Below are 22,078 nucleotides of genomic sequence, written 5' to 3'. Positions count from 1 at the left end.
ACCTACCATCAGAAATTAGTATCTTACATGACCATGTTAATAATTGTGTGGTGTAAAGTGTTATTCATTAAGTTTTCCACAGGGTGGCGCTGACATCATCACATCTGACTGGTTCTCCACCTCTGGTTGTGCGCCTGAAAATGTTTTAACATCCCATCACAGGAGTGTTTAATTAACGTTTCCATTTAACCTGTGAATCAAATGAACAACTCCTCAGAATCATTTTGTCATTTCCAAAAGCAGTACGGTTCCCAAACATTTTCTGGCAAGCCCCAACCTCTTTGAAATGTTGCAAATGATTCTTCAAATCTTGATAGCCTTGCAAGCACCAGGGCAGTCTTGTTTCTGAATGAGAATCATATTCACAGTGTAATGCAAAGGTGGAACTAATAACATTAATAATGGCTCTGTTCCAGCAGTTATTGCAATGCTATGCAACAATTATTAAGGTTATAAGTTACACATCAGTGTTTCATGACACATTTCCCCCAGGTTGAAAACTATTGCCTTACCACTTTTGAAAAGTAATTTCTTTAAGACAGCTTGGTATGTTGTCTCTTATACCTGGAGAAAACACTTACTAGTTAAAGGTAGCTAAGAACTACAAACTTGCTCTGTACAAAGTGGAATGTGACATCTGTCTGTTTGACTAACTTGTGTCTTTGCTGTGACATTCCTCTTTAACTTTCCAGGCTGGAGATGTCTGACAGCATGTAATAATCTTCATGTAGAAAAAATGTGCACACTGAAACTACATTATTATTAGCAAAATAAAGAAATTGTGCAAGAAATATATGTCAAAGGCAATCACAAAAGCCACACATGGATATGTGAGCCTGAAGCTAACTTATGTTATTGATGTTGTCTGAAAAAGACATAGAATAAGGAAAAGTCCTGGAACTTACGGTAGAGTAGATGTGCTAAAGAACAGGGGGTACCTCTCACATACCTGCTGCTACTGCCTGACAGAGTCTGAGGTATGAGGCTCTGTAGATTGTATATTAACAGGACTAACAGGCGCTGGGTGGTTCTGTGAGACTATAAAAAATGTGTCAACTGTAAGAGAGAGTTATCCCTTTAATACCACCTAAAAGAGCAAGGCTGTATTGAGCTAATATTGCATTTATATGATTCAGTACTGATTAATTTGTCAGAAAATGTTGTATATTATCATAAATGTTGACACAATACTGCAATAAAAATGTAATTAGAGTGATACAAGATGTCTATCCATATCATCCTGTGCCCCTGTCATAACCCACAATTCTGTCTGCCTTCAGATTTACCTGTGTACCTGTCCATAACCAGTCCTCATTAAGCATATACTTTTACTACAGCACAACCTGTCTGCATAAGTGTATTAATTTCATCACTAATATACACCCGTCTACCACAGTATTGTATCTATTATATTGTATTCCTCTATTTTAACAAATGTACTTTTTATGTCTTTGTATTTGATTCTCTTTTTCTCATTACTCTTTCAACTTGTGTGATTTTCTTTCACACATTTTGACCGTGAGAACAAGAATGTCATTGGCAAGGACTGCTTTTCTGTAAATGTTGTGCATATGAGAAATACAGAGTTTGAACTTGATTTGTTGTGGTCACTGAAAGGGGGGATCAGCACAAGTTCCTATATTATTCAAGCATTTAAAATATATAATACTTTGGACACCCCTAACTATTTGAGATCCCATATCTCATATGTATATATGTAAAGATTAAGCACCAATATATTTTAACATGATCAGCCAAAGTCTACCATGCTGTCTAAGCCCAGCCCCCATGGGGCCACTCTCTTTTTCTGGATTGAACTTTGTGCTCCACCCATGGAGCACAGACACATTTATTTAGTCTGCTCCTTAGTCTGAAAGTTATTCCCCGACCGGATGAGGAGAGATTGACAGCCCATCTTCCAGCCAACAACCCAATCTGCTTTTGTAACAGTAGTCGGCGTGCCGAGCCAGGAGCTAACGAGTAGCTCTGTCTCTCTCTCTCTCTCTCTCTCTCTCTCTCTCTCTGAGACCTGGGACACCAAGGCGAAAGAGAGAGCTCATTCCTCAACACGGCAGTCCTCCATGGCTCTGTGCAACGGATACATCAAGGTCAGTGGAGCCGGCAGGACCGCTCCTCCGGTACCGGGTTGCCCGGTCGACTTCGTGTTAGGACCGTGGTTGCTGGTGTAGTCCCTCCCGGTTAATTACGGCCTGTGTGTACCTCGGGGGGGGAAAGTTAGAGAGCATGTAACGTTACCACCAGTTCCGCTCAGGAGCGATGAGTAACGTTACGCTGTTGTGTGCCTGTTGCAGGGTTACATTAACATGTTGCTCATAGCTGCTAACTAGTCGGACAGGACATTTCCATAATGTTTAGCATAAATAAAATATTGAGCCACTAAACGTGGATGCCTTCTTATGGTCGTTACCCCCCTAACACCGTTTGCCTCCAAGCACCGCGTGGGTTTAGCATAGCTCCGCTAAGTTAGCCTCTCACAGTACGTGCTGCTAACAGGCTAATGGTGAGAACTAGCAACTAAATACTGTCTGCGAGCTAGCATGCTACAGAGATAATGTGTTAGCTAGCTTTAGCCGGGCAGCCTGGATTTGTAGAATAGCATTTCTAACCGATAGTCTGGTATCATGCTGCTTTGGCGTTAATTTTGGAGAGAGCTTGTGGCAAACTAATGTATTTCATACGACTGCTGTCACAGACTTGAGGCTAACGTAACGTTAACTGACAGGTATGCTAACGTCGTCACTAAGCTAGTATGAGCAAACTTGCGGTCACCGGTCTGACAACTGGAGCCACTACTGCCGTGTTACCGGCAAATTTGGTAAAGTTTCCTGTAACACTGTCGAGTATTTTTCTCGTGATTGTACGGCTAACGTTGCTGTGAGGGCTGAAGGGATATAACAGCGTTAAGTGTACTTTTCTAGATAATACATCGGAGGTTAGCATGCTTAGTGCAAGTTGTTTTTAGAAACATCTACAGCGGTAGGGTTTCTACTAATCACGTGGGATCACGTTTCTCTTCTTGCCGTCATCAATCTGCCCAGTTGTATTGTATATGGAGGTTAATTAGATCTCAGTGAACCGACTTCTCCATTGTTATTGTGCTGGCACTTGTTTCCCAACTTTGATCTCATGTGTTTATTAAAATAACACGCAGACATACAGAGTTGTCCCAAAGAAACACCCTATAAACATCTTGAAAAGTGATATAAGGGTCCGTATTATGGCCTTTGACTAACTTGTGGGTTTCATGTGATTCTACTGATTGGCTGAATGGATACAGCACGTTTCACAACAGTGACTGTCTGTCTGGGTTGGAGCTCACATGCCCCTAATTATGTTAGGCCTTACTTACTATGTTAGTCCCATTTTCCACAGGGAGGTCACTGATGGATTGTGTTACCTTGTGCCACCTCTCACCCTAACCACCAACAAACCTGACCCTAAGGACAGCATTAAGACTATATCTTTAGTGTGCTAATCAAAGTCCAGTCACTTAGTAAACACTAGTGTGCAAAAGCAACTCTGAGTGTATGCTTTTCTGCTTGCTCAGCTCAACACAAGCTCTGCTGGCACTTTAAACAACACAATGTGTGTTTTTCTAATTGTGTGTGTCCACAGCTGGAGATCAACAGTGCAGAGCAGAATGGGTCATGTGAGGGGGCAGTGGCGATCCTGGATGCTGGAGCCCAGTATGGCAAGGTGATTGACAGACGGGTGCGAGAGCTGTGTGTACGCTCTGAAATCCTCCCTCTAGAGACCCCGGCCTTTGCTCTCAGAGAACAGGGCTACAGGTGAGCATGAAAGCATATGAACCAGAGATGAATGTTCTCTCTTGCCTCATAGCATTTTTACACTATTCTGTCAAGGTGAAAGTGCTTAAATATACATGTTGGCTTGATTGTATTCTCTCTCTTTCCATCTTAGGGCAATCATCATTTCAGGAGGTCCAGCCTCTGTGTATGCAGAAGATGCCCCCTGGTTTGACCCTGCTATATTCACTATAGGAAAGCCTGTCCTTGGGATTTGCTATGGGATGCAGGTATGTATTAGGGCTGGGCGATATGGACCAAAAAGTTATTTCCCGGTACTGTTAGGCAGAATTCCAGTATAAAGTATATATCGTTATTTTCTGCTGGGCTGGGCTGTATGGGGGGGGGGCGCATGTTTAAGTAATAACTGAGGTGGTTTCTTATTGCACCATTTTAATTATACTTCATTCTCTATCTTAAGTGTCACTCACTTATTGAATCTGCCTCCTTCAGTTCTCTTCACACTCACAGATCTAACGTACCTCTGCTGCTAACACATCAGCGTGCCACCCTTCTTTCTGTCTCCCTCTCTCTGTATATCTGCTCCGGTGATCAGTTGTAAGCTACGTTGTGTAAAGTTGCTTCTGTGATTCCGTTCACAGCAGCAGCTGTGGTGCTTGTTGAGGAGGTGTGTTGACGATGTAGCCTACCACAACAAAATCAACGTGGTAGCTAATAAATGACATCTGCGCCTGTGTGTTCACTGTTGCTTAACCTGGCCCGCTCTTGTAAAATATCCAAATATCTGTGGCGCGATTTGTAACATACCACTCTGTGTTTCTCTGATAAGCGCTACAATACAATGTGTCGCCAAATATACCTGGGCGCCCTGCAAAGTAAAGTCTGTGCGTGGGAAACACTGACTGAACCATTGTTTTTCTTTTTACAAGCCAGATCTTCAGCCATGTGTCTCCCTCCATGTTGTTAGAGACTTTGTGAGTAGACGGCTGCGTGCAGAGGGAGGGCAGGGCTGCGCGGTGAGGGGCCGAAAGGAGCAAATGCTGGCAGGACTTTACGGAAACATTAATTAACTCAACATCAAACTATACTGGTATAAACAGTATTGTGTAATTTTATATCTCTTTTGAAATTATATCGGTATACCTAATTATACCGCCCAGCCCTAGTATCTATGCACACGCATGCATACACACAGCAAAATTCTGCTGCGGGAGGCTTTTATAGTGATTAGGTAGACCATCCTTCTTTCATAAGGCCCTTGTTCATGCTATTCACTTGGAGGAGCTACACTTTACTATCACTCTTCTCCAGGCTGCTGTTCAGCTCTCCTGGGCCAGTTGGGACTTCACCACCTTCGTCAAGGGCACGTTGACACTAGCTGAGGGAGATAAGAGCATTACTTGCTCAATTTTCCCAGCTAGCCTGGAAATTAAAACCAGCAGCCATCCATTCTCTGTCACATTTCTTCAAACAGCAGGCAGCAGTGGTATCTTTGGAATCACTAAAATGTATTCTTTGTGTCCAGATGTTAACTCTGCTGTGTGTTTGTGCTACAGATGATGAATAAAGTGTTTGGCGGCACAGTACACAAAAAGAGTGTGAGGGAAGATGGAGTGTTCAGTGTTGGACTGGACAACACTTGTTCTCTCTTCAGGTAATAACTGGTTTATTTTATGTGTTATGTTTATGTATGTGTGTTCATACTGTACTGTAAAAACAGAGATGTGCTGGCAAGACATTTTGAAGGTATTTACTATCAGTAACTGAAGCTCAGTATTGTTGCACCATTGATTAGGCAGCAGACACTCATTTTGGTGATTTCACTCAGCAACAAAAGTCCATCTGGCATGGATTTAGCTGATTGAAGATAGCCAATGTTATCGTCACTCGACCCTAAAAATGAAGATTCACAAAATCGCTTCTAGATCTGTCAGTGAACTAACAGCACCATCTCTTCTCTCAAGTGTTGTGGACTATGTGTTAAACACAACTGCTGCTTTAAGGGCTTGTCCCAGTGCCATTTTTACTACATAAACTGCAGGAGCATTCCAGCTGTCACATACTTCCCTTGGTTGTAACACAAATACTGCAGAGTCTAAAATAGATGGCTGCAGTTTTTATATTACTGTCTGCCTCTCACACTTAACTCACATTCACACAGTGAAAGCAGGGTCCGTACTGTATAGCTGTTATGAGATGATATTGAACACCAGACATCTTCCTCTGACGTCTCAGTGTGTGTTTATCTTATCAGAGGCCTTCAGAAAGAGGAACTGGTCCTGCTGACCCACGGAGACAGTGTGGATAAAGTGGCTGATGGCTTTAAAGTGGTGGCCCAATCAGGGAACATCATTGCTGGTGAGCAGCACGCTGAATAGACTGTGACCCTGATGAATGCTATCAGAAATTGGATTGGGGTCATAAACTTACTTGCAAGTCCTGAAAAAACAGCCTCACACTGTATATATTTACATCTGACAAGAATGTTGAGTCTGTATTTTGAGTATGTTTTGAAATCCTGATTTTGGCTTATTGGTTTTGCTTGAATGTATTGTTTTAAAAAGTGGCCTTCAGAGAGGATAATATGTCTATGTCAAATATATCTGTTTCCCCACCAGGCATTGCTAATGAACAGAAGAAGCTGTATGGGACACAGTTTCACCCTGAAGTCGACTTGACGCAGAGAGGCATCGAGATGCTGCGTACCTTCCTGTTCGAGATTGCTGGATGCACGAGTAACTTCACCGTACAGAACCGCCAACAGGCCTGCATCGAAGAGATAAGAGAAAAAGTAGACAAGTCTAAAGTGCTGGTAAGTGAAACCAAGTTTCGTGTGTGTGTGTGTGTTTTAGTCTCCAAACAATTTGTAGGGCAGAAAGGTGACCTTTAAAAAGGAATAAAACAAAAAAAAAATTCTCTGCACATTTTAACCTTCTATGGGAGATAATTTGACTACAAGTATAAAGCTGAGGTGTGAAGTGTGTTAGCTGCTCAGGAAGTAGTGACAGAAGCAGTGGTGGGAAGTTAAGTAGAACCAATTAAACTCTCAAATTAAGCCCTGTTTTTTCTGAAAAGAGGTAGTCGACTCCCTGAGCGACTTCGAACTGGGCTTCATCTCTGGGGAGTATGAAGGCGATTAAGTGAGTGTAGGAAGAAGGCTCCAAACACAGGATTTATATTCAAAGAATTACATGCAGCCACTGTTTCTTGTTCCTCAACTACAGTCTAAGGAATACATTTCTCACAATTTGTGATTATAAAGAAATAAGTGTCAAGGCTGTAGTCATATCTGCCTTTTTAATTAAACTCATAATGCTTAACATTTTACAGCCTTCCAGCAGACAAAACATCAGTTGTCAAAGACAGCACGACTAAAACAATGGGAGGCTAACATAAATAGAAATTAGACATACAATTAATTGGAGATTAAGACAGAATAGGAGAGCAGCTAGTGAAAGTGTTGTTGGATTTAATCTGCGATGACAAATTTAGCTCTAAAGAGGTTTGATGTCGCCGCTCGACCATTTGGTTGCACGTTTGTGACGGTTTCTAATGATTTCTTCAGGTGCTGCTGAGTGGCGGGGTGGATTCAACAGTTTGCACAGCTCTCCTCAACAAAGCTCTCAACCAGGACCAGGTGATAGCGGTTCACATTGACAACGGCTTCATGAGGAAGAAAGAGAGTCAGAGTGTGGAGGAAGCCCTCACCAAACTGGGCATCAAACTGAAAGGTAGGGACCAAGGTCCTGTTGATCAACAAAGGATGCTACAATAAGACCAAGCACATCAAAAAATACTAATAAAATTATGCCCAAAATAATTTATTGATTTGTTTTCTTGTGATACACAATTGTTGCAAAAAATGTTATCTAATAGAAGTCACTAAGTGAAATAAGAGAGAGCATTATTTGAAAAAATTACTTATTACACTTTATATTTCCATGTGATGGATCATTGTCATTATTATTATTATTATTATTTTTTTTTACATTGAATAGGCTAAATGACTAATCGGTAATGAAACTGCGTATAACAGCATACTGAAGTATATTGATTCTATTTATTTTCTCTTCTGAAGGGATCTTGGGAGGAAAACTTTTTTTCTCTCTCATAACCCAGTTGTGTTCCAAAATTGTTGCTCTATTTAGTGGTGAATGCAGCTCACACCTTCTATAACGGAACAACAACCCTCCCCATCTCTGAGGAGGACAGGACGCCACGAAAACGCATCAGCAAGACTTTGAATATGACTACTAACCCAGAAGAGAAAAGGAAAATCATTGGAGATACATTTGTCAAAGTGAGCACTAGGTTTTTTTTATGAAAAGTGCTGTGTAATATTATTGTGTATATTATTGTCCCATTTTTTTGTTAACCTGCCTTGTTACAATGCAATACATCGCCATGTGTCATTATATTTTCTCCGTTCAGCTGAATTCTTTACTATACTTTTGTGTGCGTCTGCCAATATGTCTGCGCTGTTGTTGGTGTTTCTGATTTTACTAGTTCACTGTTTTTGTTTTTTTTTTTTTTAAATTGTCTTGCATCACAGGTGGCAAATGAAGTGATAGGAGAAATGAATCTGAAGCCGGAAGAGGTTTTCCTGGCTCAGGGTACCTTACGGCCCGATCTCATCGAGAGTGCCTCTCATCTTGCCAGCGGCAAGGCAGAGGTCATCAAGACGCACCACAACGACACTGAACTCATCCGCAAACTCAGAGATGAGGTACTGCACACGCACATGCACAAATACTAACTGCATTCATTTCCCTGATACACACTGCTGCTTCAGAGTATGGCCTTATTCAGTTAAGTGGATACATGGAGCAACTGTGCCTTCAATAGTTGTGCATACGTTTTTACCATAAAACAAGAAGAAAAACATAGGCCTTTATCCTGTTCATGTTTAGTTTTAGGTGTAACAACATGGTACTCTACAAACCAGTAACAAATAGTTAATTTGGCAAACGTTTGAACGGGTGCATACAGGTTCTGCTTAATATCCTTACAAATCACCTGAACTGAAGTCATTTAAACTATACGGGACAATACTATATATTTTACTGTTGCTGGGGGTATCACTCATCACCATGGCACTTCGTTATCCACTAATATGTTCATTACATACACATTACTACACATTCTCTTCTGGCGCTGGAAAACGTATTCAACAACCCCTGTTGACAATCAGACTACCATATTATAAAACCTTAAATTTGAGCAGGGGACGTGAGTTGTTTTTGTAGCAGTCTGTGCCTGACAAACCGTTTGACACTGTGGTTTTACAGACAGATGCTCAGACCGTGATGTTGTCTATCTGGTAATGCTCTGAAGGACTGTGATAATGTCAGCTTCCCCTAAAAAAAAACAAAAAAAAAAAAAAAAAACACAAGTGTGTAAAAAGAGCATCATCTGCTGCAGTTTAGAGCAGCGATTAGAAATATCACAAAAGCAGAGCTATCATGCAGAACCCCTGAGCTTCTGTTTCCTCACATTCAACAAGAGCCGGCAAACACCTAAACATAATTTACTTTTTATTGAAAATGTATTTCTACTTTATCCTTCATCCCCCAAAGAGGCATCCTTCTTCAACAGTGGATCAGTGTTACACTATACTTAAGGGAGCGCTTAAACATTCTCCCCCTTATTAGCTGTTTAGTGCTCATATATTTGTTGTTTTGCTCCACCCTTTCGTCTCAACGCACAACTATGCAATACCTAAACATATTCCTCATTCCCTCACTGTTAACAATGCTGATCCCATTCCTTTGTGATCCTCCAGGGAAAGGTAATTGAACCGCTGAAAGATTTCCATAAAGATGAGGTCAGAGCACTAGGGAGAGAGCTGGGCCTGCCAGAAGAGATCGTCTCCCGACACCCTTTCCCAGGCAAGTACATAAACACATGCGTATGATGTGACTGAAAAAAAACGTGATACAAGTGATTGTATTACCATTATGATTAGTGATGTTTGCATCTGTCTCTGTTTCCCTCTTGTACTCATTTGCTTATTCGATCAGACAGACTCAAATCTGTCCTCGCATCACTCCTCTATTTGATAAAAGGTGCACCTCCTCTCTCATTTGCCTTTAGGTCCTGGTTTGTCCATCAGAGTGATTTGTGCAGAGGAGCCCTACATCTGTAAGGACTTTGCTGAAACGAACAACATCCTCAAAATCATCACCGACTTCTCTGCAAGTGTCAAAAAGGTACAAAACAATACACACAAATAGGGATGGGGATCGTTCATTTTTATTGATATTGATACCCTTATTGAGACTGCTTAACGATCCGATTCTTTATTGATACCACTATTGATACTTTACTATTATTTATTGATGGTTATTTGGTAAGACCAGACCCAACATGCAGGCATGAGGTAACGTTAGGCCTGCACGGTATGAGGAAAATATTCAATATGCAATAACGTTATATATTGAGATGACATATCACTTGCGATAAATAAACATATTAAAGTGTACATATTAACTGCCTGGTTGTTTTTTAATTTAATATTTTAAATACAGCTAAATGTTGTTTTTAGACAACAGCAAAGTTACTCAGTAACTTTATCTGACATCACAAGTAGTGAGTGATGTTTAGAAAGAATAACATCAGTCTGTATCAGTCCCTCCTTCTCTCTCGCTGGCTGCAGGTAACCTTACCAGGTAGAAGGAGAAGCGGCTGGTTTGTCTCAGCCAGCAGCTGAGTTTTTAAGACTACAGAGCAGTCTATGCTCCAGACAGCTTTCTATTTAGCTTGTTTTTAACATTTGGCTAATGCCAAGCTAGCGTTAGCTGTGCTTGTATAAAACATACAGGATGAGATACTGAGGACAGAGATGATTAAATTAACCATTTCTACATGTTTAACGTTCCCTTACAGACAGGAGTATTGATCAAGTATTGTCTTTTTACTTGCGAAGTTTTTATTGCACGTACTTACAGTAACGAGCGTAGCTGTCATCAACGTTACAGTAGTTTGGAGCTAACTTACCCCACCATATTCCACCGCAACGGCGCCGCCTCTTGCTCTGCTGTGTGTGCGTTTGGGAGCAGGCAGAGACTGCAGCCTGATGATTTCCTTATCCACTGCGTTTCTAATTAAATCACAATTGACGCTGGAGACATAACGTTACATCATAGGACCCGCAAGTCTCGATAGCAGTATCGATAAGCTCGAACCTTATTGATTTTCGGGTTTTGAGAAATTTTGGAACCGGGTCTCAATCCCCATCCCTACACACAAAGGTACAAAACAATACACATAAAGAATCTTAATGAATAGTTGTCTGACATCCTGTGTTGGGGAGATACCACTTGTCCGTGTAAGTGGATCCTAATTCATATCATTGCAACTAATGACAGGACATTAATTACTATATTATGCAATTTAAACTAAAACTCCAATTTATGTGTGTCCCCCCACTCAATCGTGACCAATCTGTATCCTTCATGAGACTAAAATTAATACCAGCTCAAAATATCATCTACTGGTGTGAAATATTTGGTCATTAAAATGCCATCGGAGCATAAACAGTGTTTGGACTCATTTATCATTGTGAATTGACCTATCAGCATTTTCCCTGTAGTTTTTGGCAACTTTCTTTTTAGAAATGAACTCGGGGAAAGATCACAAAATGTAGCAATAAAGCTGCCAATTTATCAGCAGTGGCTGTTTGTAGCCAAGCATGCAGTCCAGTGGAAGTTCTGCACACACATCCAATGAGAAGATTTGTGTCTGTTTGTCCTGACTGGTTCATTATGAAGTTAATCATGTGCAACCTCTGCTGGTTGGTTGGCCACACAGCACCAAAAGCTAAATGATTCTGATGATTTTTAAGATGTTTTGCGTCTAGTTTGTTTTTCACTTCTTGCAGACGGGCTGAAAAAAGACCAGACCATGAACAGAAAATCAACATTAGGTTTGATTTTGTGTTTGCAGCCTAATTTCTGACAGTAGAACGGGGGAGTTGTTTGCCCTATCATGCAGAGCAACTGTACATTAGATCAATTATTGAAGTTCTGATGACATGATCATAATTTGATATGATTTCTACTACTTTTGTGGCTCCATTGACAAAGTTGATGGGCATATTTGAAGGTCCTCTGAGATTTTTTGACGCTCCATATTTATCTTAATTTTATTTTGTGGTGAAACAGCAGGTAAATGAATAAAAAGTAGTCACAATGTGGACAGAGCTGTATTTGTGAAACTTTGATTCTGTCCTTTGGGTTCCATTTTTTTAGACACTACTGTTTTAAGTGTTTGTCTCTCTACTCTCCAGCCCCACGCCTTGCTTCAGAGAGTCAAGTCATGCATATCAGACGAGGAGGAAGAGAAGCTCATGCAGATCACCAGCCTTCATTCACTCAATGCCTTCCTGCTGCCCATCAAAACTGTCGGCGTCCAGGTAACCCAGCTGGTCAATTCATCAAACATCGAGTCACAATGTATGTCAGATGCGGGTGGGTTTTCCGTTTGGTGGCCAAATGTTGGAAGGCCACCTGCCACATTGGTGGGTAAATATATTCTGCATGATATTGCCATATAATTTTTATTTGATGGTAATTAGCAGCAGACCGACGTTCTTGTTGGTTGTGTGTCGCACTTAAATTGGTCCCTGATGTACCAAGGGATCTAAAATCGCGTAACACACGTATTAGGGGTGTTCATTGGTTGTTGTTTATGTTCTTTTCATGCTACTTGTGTTTTATTGGTGTAGAGTTGTAAGGGGGTGGGCGTTAGGGGACAGGCGACAGGAGTCAGTAGGGAAAGAGCGAGAGTGTAGCCGCTTTCATACGGAGATCAGCACGGAAAGAATATCCGCGTGTGCTTTCATATAGCGGTCTGGCTTTACTGGAACCAGCAGATCATTCCTACTCTCTGTTTCATGTCTTTCACCAACTTTCCCTGCTCAGATACGGATAAAATCTGCTACTTAGCTTTCATAAAGTGCAGCGATCCAGGCAGATTGGCGCAAAACCCCCGTGAAATAAGGCAACGTGAAAGCTGCTAGTGTTAGGAGCTAATTTCCAAGGTGTAGCCTACGAGGAGTGCTTTTAGCTGGCTAGTTGGCGGTCCAGTCTAGTGTCTGACACACTGTCAGATCTTCTAATGGTCCTGCTGCCCTCCCTGGAGATCAAGGAGAATGATCCATAGGCTGCATAATAAATGTTGATCCACCAAAAGCTGTGATGCTGTGGCACCAGGACTCTGTCAGAACCAGGAGGCCAGAAGAGGGTGATTGTAGAAAGTCTGAGGAGGAGGTTTAAGTTGAATGATTAATAAGCATCTTGTAAGTTTATAAAACAATTTACTGTTGTGTTTTAAGTACATTTTTTTTAGCAATAATATTGCTTCAAATTTCACTCTGGCCTCTTCTCTAAGTTTGTGTTTGACAAAGTACTTCATTATCTCAATTCAAAGGAAGGAAACAAATGTAACAAAAAAGGCAATTTATTATTTTGGCCAGTAAAAAATACGCTTGGCCGGTGGATTATTTTCATCTACCAGCCACCTTGGCAGATGCCGGTGAGTTAATTTTCCAGCCCTGCTATATTTCATCCTCTATTTTCGCTTGATGTGAATAAGGCTTCCAGTCATGTGCAGTCAAAATTGTTTTAAAGCAGACTTGAGGTCATTTTTTAGTTTAGTCCAAACATAGCATATTTGTTTGTTTACACATGGATGTCCAGAAGCAGGCGAAGCTTGAAACAGTAAGTCTCGCTTTTGCTGTTTGTCTCGTTGTGTAACCACAACAATTTAGTGGTTAACCACGAGACGCTCACGCCCACATGACGCTTCTCGTTTATTTTTATTTTTGACTCTGTCTGTTGAGCCAAGGGGGTGATCTGTTGTAACTGGGCCACAATTCAGTTTTTCTTCTCTGATGTTGACTGTTAGTCTCTGACATTTCCAAAGGGTGGGTTCTGTAGAAATATTTAAATGTGGTTAAAAAAGAACAACTTTCCAGTAGTTTATACTGAGTGTCGTCATGACTACTTACAAACATTGCAGTCAACCGGTGACTGTTTGTGAGTGACCCATTACTTCCTGTTGAAGCCAGAGTTTTAAATTTATCCATAACCTCAAATTGCGGGGCAGACAGGAGAGGTTAGACAAACACACGCAGCTTTTCTTGCCTTGGGATTTTGTTGGAAGTGAAGACCAACAGATTTAGCAGACTGTATTTATAGAAACCTTTTTATCAAACAAAAAAATCTAAATGTATGGTTTAAGATAACACAGGCTAATGTAACATCTGTTGGAGATTTTTGTTTCTTTTATTTGTTGCTCTGTAAAGACTGTTTTATAATAAGCCTATTTCTTAACACCATCAAAATTACATAACAATTTATTTTCTGTCTGTCTCTCAGGGTGATTGCCGGTCCTACAGTTACGTGTGCGGTGTCACTAGTAAAGAATCTCCGCACTGGGAGTCGCTCATGTTCCTGGCCAGACTCATCCCTCGCATGTGCCACACCATCAACAGGTGATACACAAGTCTTTGCTTACAGCTTTGCTCTCGTCTATCCTCAGTGATGCCAGTGAGTAGGAGAACATCTCACCCACTCATTCATGTGTCTCCTTTTTCCAGAGTTGTGTATGTTTTTGGCTCCCACGTGAAAGAGCCGCCAACAGACATTACTCCAACCTTCCTGACCACAGGCGTTCTGAGCACGCTCAGACAGGCTGACTTCGTAGCTCACTCTATCCTCAGAGAGTCTGGTAAGTCATTTTAGTTTAGCCCTATGTATTGACGCATTACAATTATTTGGGGAGGATTTATATTTGGTGAGGATGCAACCACAGGACTATCAGTACAGTACAGTTTCTGTAGAGCCGTTCAGTCCTTTCACAAAGTCCACATACCTAACAAGAATAGTGTACTCGTCTGCATACTTGCATCCACACGGGGAATTTAACGCTCCCCCAGGGTCAAACTAAATATATGTTTGAGAAATTTTGCTAAATGTCTGTACTTTCCTGACTGTTGCTGTGGTTTCACTTTGCATGTCATTGTGCTGATTTAAGATGGGATTAAAAGGGTGAGTTTAAAGATCATTTTGTCCCTATAGTTAAACGTAGGCCATTTGGCTTCATTAAGACATTTTCAAGGTCAGCCATGTGAGCAAACTATTTTTTTTTCATTGTTGACATCTATAATTGAATCAATCCGGGCATCATTAGAAGAACAAAATTTATTTATTGAAACAAAGAATTTGAAGTGTCGACTTTTTCATGTTCAAACTACAATAAATTGTTAAAGAATCTAGTGTTTGCTTAAACTCTTCTGTTGGTGTACACAGTGAAGGTGGTATTTCATAGACCAGCAGACAGGTGCTCTGGGACAAACTTGACAAATATTTCTAAATACAGAGAAGGGAAGAACTTTTCCAACTTTTTTAGTGATTGACATAATCCAGCAAACAGACGGGACTAGGGATGCAGCGATTACCGGATTTCATTATTAACCGCGGTTTGAAACCTCACATTTAATTAATCGTAAAGGCTTCGCTACACCGAGTGTTTCTGTTGCACAGAACGAAACTGTTATAACTTGCACAAAACGAAAACAAAGTTACAGGAGCGGTGCACCAGCTTAAGTGTTGTGCTTATCAGATGCTACTGTACACTGGTTAAACTATGGCAGAGGGACCAAACTGTGAAGCTTTAGTTCCACCAAAGAAACGGCTGAAGTCTTACCTGTTAAAAAAACTTGCCGTTAAAAGGTTCCTGCTAAAGGAGCAAATAACTACATTAAACTTTGCCCAAGTAAAGGTAGGCCTAATACATTATATTTAATAACGTAAGAAGTTGGTATGGAATTAAATATAAACGTGTCACTTACAATCGATGCCGTAGCGGTGAGAGTCGAGCTTTCAGTGCATTTATGGAAGACAGAACGTAGTCCTCTCAAGAACCTTCAGTCACTGAACATTTAACGTTACATCATGTTGTCTTCTCCTGTTTATGTTGAGAAAATGTTGCCAGGTGTCAAACACTAACATACATCAGGAGCTTATAGACTTTCAGGACTCATTTTCACTGAAACAAAATATGTATGGATGAGAGTTTGACGACAGTAAGAGTTCAATTTATTCCCCTCCTTTATAACTAATAATTTCCCCTGAAGGATAAAAGTATTCCTCTTATATTAATAATACTTACTTAGAACTTTAGAAATAGAATTGTTAATTGTTAGTCTTAGTCAATGAAGCTAATTGAAATGTTTGTAATAGCAGCAATAAAAGATTTTCTTTCTCTTTGGCTGTGCTCCTCTTTCAGGCTATTCCAGTAAGATCAGCCAGATGCCTGTCATCCTGACCCCCCTGCACTTTGACCGTGACCCACTGCAAAAGCAGCCATCCTGCCGGCGCTCTGTGGTGGTCCGCACCTTCATCACCAGCGATTTCATGACCGGCATCCCTGCCATGCCGGGCAACCATATCCCAGAGGAGGTATACCATGATTCAACCACTCAACTTTTCTCAGTGTTTTTGCTAGACTTGTTATATTGTTCCCATCATGGATACTACCCCTAGATTCAGGGATTGGGTATTATTTATCTTATTAAGACTACCTTACCTTTACCTTAACACTTATTTAAATGAGTCTTTTCTTGTATGTTTTCCCAGGTGGTGCTAAAGATGGTAAATGAGATCAAGAAGATCCCGGGCATCTCCAGAGTCATGTATGATCTGACCTCCAAACCGCCTGGCACCACAGAGTGGGAATAAGGCGCAACATGAAGTCATACCGACAAGACATGCACTCACACACAATACACACAAACACGCTCACCACCACCACCACCACCACCACCCCCCACCCACACACACACACACACCCTCCTCCCCTCCTCCCTACTTTACCTCCACCCCTCTCTTAAACATTCCCATGGAAGGCAGACCGTACTGTGATGGGCGCACATGCAAAGGCGCTACTACTCTGCTCTCCCCACCACTCCCCTGGTCTTAATATTTTTTTGGCAATAGGGATTGATTAATGTTGTTTATTGATAATATATTGTCCTTTTTTATCCATGTACAACAGTGTATTTCCTCTCTATGAAGAAAAGGTAAATTGCTGCTTCCCTTTGTGAGGTCAACCATTAAAGACAAGTGGCGAGAAGCTGTGAAAGTTCAGAAAGTGGACTTTGCTGTTGTGCCTCAGGTTGCGTTATGAGTTGAGCTAAACATTGGAGAAAAAAAGCAAACACTAGTGTCACAAAGAAATGACAGCAGTAGAAGAGTTTGAAAATCTTCAAGTGTTTTCTGCCTTTTTTTGTCAGATGTTTTTGTCTTACTGTTGTAGGTCAGAATGTTCTCAACCTAAGACTATCCTCTATTTGTTCATTTTCAACTTCTGCCTGTATACTGTGCTATGAAGAAGGTCGTCTGTCAAAAGTAAAACTGAACAGAGAACCTATGTGACCAATCAATCATTTTTAAGCTTTTTGTTTTGCCAAAAGTAGAATATGCTGTGGTAAATATAACATTGTGGGCTCCTCTGACGATCTTGTCCAAGCTACATTTGTTGAGAGCTCTTGACTTGTTGCAGTACCCATCTTGGATGGCAATCCACCCAAGATTAGCTTCTGGATGAAAGCTAGGTGCAGCTGTGCAGGAGGCCAATATATGCTGGGTAACTTTGTATGTGCCTTCTATTGTTTATTTTTTGGTGTGGCCCAACCTGGACTCTGATGTTTCCAGACAGGAGGATACAACACTGTTTTTCCTCATGCTACATTATGTATGCTTTTTATGAAGAATAAACATGGCAAGAGGACTAACTAAAAGCAACATAAGTACCGTAGAGTTTATAACCACATTGTGTAACTTGCTGTTGTCATTTCATCATTATTCGGTTGCTCTTTGTTGTGCAGGGGGTATATTTTGCACATTTGTCTTTTACTTCCACCTGTAAAGCCTCTGCATTATTTATCAGCTTAACAGAAACATACAGCCAGCGGGAACTTCACCGCAAGTGTGTCGCTCTGTACTGTCAAAGGTTGAGAGTACTGTCTGTTGCCATCTCTAACATGACTCTGACACGTCTCAGAAAGGCTTCTTTTTTTTTCCTGTTCTGTACTATCGAAACATTGAGCATCATAATCTCTGGTCTTCAGTTTTTCATATAGACCTCAGTGAATACAGTGCTCAGGTTTAACTGAGTTTTAAAAGTGTATTGTACCCCGATAGACATTTCACCCCGATGTGGTGGTTTTCATGCCTCCACAATTTGTCTTTGTGCCTCTCATCCTCTGTTATATCTTTAAGCTTTAGTGGCAAAATACTTCTAATGCAAAATGAACTTGTCTTAACTGCTATTAGTGTTTCTCCCTGTGTTCTGCCTTTTACACGAGGGTCTTTTCTGTTACACTCTCCATAGAAAACTTGATATATATATATAATAATTTGTAGTTGGATTTAATTGCAATATCGATAAGATTAAGTTATGCAATTTATTGTTGGATTTTTTTTTTAAAAGGTTATTCAACAACGCTCATTCTCCTTAGTAACGTGCCTCAAAACAAGCCACTGCATGCAGTTTCAACTATGATGACATTTGTACAATAGAAAACTGAGCTTTAATAAAGATCTCCATGTTAAAACTTCTCACTTCTATAATGAGGTACTTATCAAGTTGTTTGCATTTAGTTTGTTTTAACCTGGCAAATTTTGAAGATGAGGATTTTTGCAGCACCGTTTGACTTAAAATAAGCAAACTAAAACGCATAAATTAGCCTACACTAGAGGCAAACTGTCCCGTTGTCTTGCTAGACAAATTAAACACCAAATAAAGTGAAACCACACTGAAATGAAAAGGCCGCAAAACGCAGTGGACAATTATGAAATCAAGATCACTTTTAAAGTAAGTTTAAAAAAAAAAAAAAAAAAAACAACTTTCTAGTTAATGGTTAATTAACCATTTTTAAATGACATAACTACTATATATGCTTTTACAGAACTTGATGGAAATGGTAAATAGTTTAATACGTTCTCATTCCTTTTCCCAATTTCTTAGTGCTCTTGCTATTGAATTTTTTTTAACTTACTTCCATTGCAGCTTTATGTGGTTTGAAAATGTTCTTATACCGACTGTAGGCTACTAAAAAATGATTACTTACAGTAAGTATCACAGCAGTTTTGTTAAGCACGGGAAGCGTAGTCTGTGTCACTACACTGAAAAGTCCTTAGTATTAATGTTGTGGTTTTATTTAAAGTACGCAGACAAACAACTTGCTGGGGTGTTGAGGGGAATTCCCTTTTTTTCCTTTTAACCACGTGCCTCGTTGAAATGAGTACAGTAGTGTTTTGGTAAATTACTGTACGGCCTAATAGATTTCTCGCAGAGCTCATCAGTATCAGATATCTCTCGTGGCTGAGACAGATCACAAGGGCACAGTCACACACTCGCGCATACACTGAAGCCTTTAATTTGTCATCAGCTACTATTCAAGAAATACATGAGAATATCCAACTCCTTTTTAAGATGCCTTCTGTGTGACAACTTCCCTTTAGTATAATGTAATAATAGCGACGTACAACTAACAACCAAATTGTTGAAAGAAGTTTAGACTGTAATTTGATTTTAATAAGAGCCTATAAGTGCGCAGTCGGCCCAACCAGCACTGGTCCCTTTGTGTGGCGGGAGGTTCAGGTGTGTGTTTCTCCCCGCTGACTGAGAGACAAGAGCAGACAAGTTCAGTCACCCATCAACACACCTCAGACCCACACTCAGGGGACAAGGCACGATTTGGGAACAGTAGCCATGCCGCAATGTTGCGTAAATACTATACAAGTCACCACACGCAGCTGCCAATTAACTCCTGGCCTGTGGCAGAATTATCCCTTGCAGCTGACCTGCGTGCAGACTAATAAACTGATGTATTTACAGGAGAAAAGAGAGCGCGAGAACAGAGGGAAACCAAATGAAATGATGGGATGTTTCTTCGAATTTATTTGACATAGAAGTGTTTGTTGGTGCATACTTTGTGCTCTTGGAGGGAGACAAAACCAGTGTAACCATGGTTTTGAACCACACTTACACCATTAATGAGAGAATTATGCTATGGTATTTACTAAAAATAAACAAAGTCCTTCTTGTCTTTCACATGGCATAAAGATCAGTAGGCTATGCCCTCCTCTTCATTTTGCACAGTTGAATCTGTTCTCAGGTTGCCTCGTGCTGCACATCTCCCTTGAGGGTATATTAGACACCTGTCACACTTTGCTGTTGCCTTTCCTCGTCTGCCACAGCGAGAGCTCTCCCGTCTCCTTTCTGCGTCTACATAGCATGGAAATCGGTCGTTTTTTGCTTGTGCTATGTGCCTTCTTCTATTTTGACAGATCTGTTTCAGCAGAGTCCACATGCAAGCTGAAGGCCAAGTTCAACCTGAGCGGCTACAAGAATGTAGAGAAGAAGAAGGTCGTTGTTGGCGGGATGTTTCCTGTTCACAACCGTGTCGCTTCCACTGATGGCAATACTTCAAGGGTGCCCGTCTCTTCGGGTTGTGAGGGGTGAGTCGAGCAGCCTGTCTTTTTTTAAATCTGTCTCTTCCAGCTGTGTGACACTAATCACAGATCGTCTCACAAGCCTATTAAAGTTAAATGATTTCATATTTTAGCCCTTAAATGAGAAATACATTAACTTGAGTGAGTTAATTTTATGTTTCAACCGCACTGTGTACTTCTGAGATCTCAACCTCATGATTTTAAATCAAGACAGAGCAGGGCAGCACCTCTGGGCCAATTATCCACAGTGGCCTATATTATTGTGGAGATTGGTCTACAGTGGAGTATACAAGTCCATGAACTGTCCTCTTGAGGCTAATTTAGACGATAAAATAGTCTGTATATATCTTGTGAATGTGAATGCGAGTTTTTCTTTCATTCTTTCAAATAATATCTACAACATCAAGGCAACACACACTTTGTACTGTGTGTTGAGGCTGTAAAAGACAAAATGTGCCTGTTTTCCAACCAGCAGAGAAAAAACATGCTGTTAATGTCACCACTCTCCCATCATGCTCCAGGTTTAACTTCCGTACCTTCCGCTGGACCCAGACCATGCTGTTTGCCATCAACGAAATTAACAATAGGAACGACCTGCTGCCCAACACCGACCTGGGCTATGTCATCTATGACTCCTGTTTCACCATCTCCAAGGCTGTGGAGGGCACCTCACCTACCTGACGGGCCAAGACGAGGCCGTACCCAACTACCGCTGCGGGACAGGGCCTCCGCTGGCTGCTCTAGTGGGTGCTGGGGGCTCCGATCTGTCCATTGCCACTGCGCGGATTCTTGGACTTTATCACTTCCCACAGGTAGGCCTGTTGTTAGTTACGTAAAGTAAAGATGGAGAAGAAACCCTGTGTGCCTCCTCTCCTCTGTCATCTTTAGGTCAGCTATTGTTCAACTTGCTCCGCCCTGGAAAGCAAGTTCCAGTTCCCCACCTTCCTGAGGACCATTCCCAATGACAAGCACCAGTCTACAGCTATGGCTCAGCTGGTGCTACACTTTGGCTGGACCTGGGTGGGCACCCTGGCTGCCAATGATGATTACGGCAAGTATGGCATCAAAGCTTCAAGGAGCAGGTGGAGGAAGCTGGCGTCTGCATCTCATTCTCGGAGACGCTGCCCAAGGTGAACAGTTCATCCTTTCGGTCTGTATTTCTCTATCCCACCTCTTGTTCTGCATCACAGTTAATTTCTGTTGGAAAAATTAATATTGTGTTCAAACAACTTAAGGTGAGTTCCCCAAAGGACATCCAGCGTATCGTTCAAACTGTAGTTGAGTCCACGGCCAAGATCATTGTGGTCTTCTCATCAGACGTGGACCTCAGTCCTCTTATCTATGAGCTGCTCAGGCACAATGTGACCAACCGCACCTGGATCGCCAGCGAGGCCTGGGTCACCTCCAGTCATCAACCAGCCGGGGTGAGTGCTCAGTCGGGCAATGACCGGCTCATTGATTGACTGAGGGATGTTTAAATGAAACAGTTACAGATGTTCCAGGGGCTTTAACCAGTCTCAATTTGTAAATCACATTTTGAGCTGAAGTTAATCATTTGCATGTTTTCTCCAGGTGAGCTCACTTCTGGGTGGCACTTGGGCTTTGGGGAAAAGAGCCACCCATTCCTGGTTCAGCGCCATCTACTGGATGGACCCCTATGATGACCCACTCACTGAGGAATTCTGGGAGACGGTGTGTTATTAAGCTAAACTGGCCAGAGGAACTTGGGGCGACACATCTGTTAGCCAAAGTCTAATTTTTGACTCC

At 41.3% G+C, this 22,078-nt stretch overlaps 1 protein-coding gene across 1 annotated transcript; it reads left to right on the top strand.

Moving 5' to 3' along the window:
* Positions 1-1,835: 1,835 nt before the first annotated feature.
* Positions 1,836-16,591, top strand: LOC119916796 (GMP synthase [glutamine-hydrolyzing]). The gene is made up of 16 exons (XM_038736756.1): positions 1,836-2,108; positions 3,637-3,809; positions 3,943-4,057; positions 5,345-5,442; positions 6,043-6,146; positions 6,407-6,600; positions 7,354-7,519; positions 7,937-8,088; positions 8,341-8,514; positions 9,571-9,676; positions 9,882-9,997; positions 12,076-12,201; positions 14,168-14,283; positions 14,389-14,519; positions 16,080-16,252; positions 16,430-16,591. Exons 1-16 carry the CDS (start codon positions 2,082-2,084, stop codon positions 16,529-16,531), a joined length of 2,073 nt encoding a protein of 690 aa, XP_038592684.1. The 5' UTR covers positions 1,836-2,081; the 3' UTR covers positions 16,532-16,591.
* Positions 16,592-22,078: the final 5,487 nt, after the last annotated feature.

Source organism: Micropterus salmoides, unplaced genomic scaffold (assembly GCF_014851395.1).
Source record: "Micropterus salmoides isolate LMB-PRFRI ecotype aquatic unplaced genomic scaffold, ASM1485139v1 Ms_hic_scaffold_2199, whole genome shotgun sequence".
NCBI lineage: Eukaryota > Metazoa > Chordata > Actinopteri > Centrarchiformes > Centrarchidae > Micropterus > Micropterus salmoides.
This window is presented reverse-complemented; position numbering and strand designations above follow the sequence as displayed.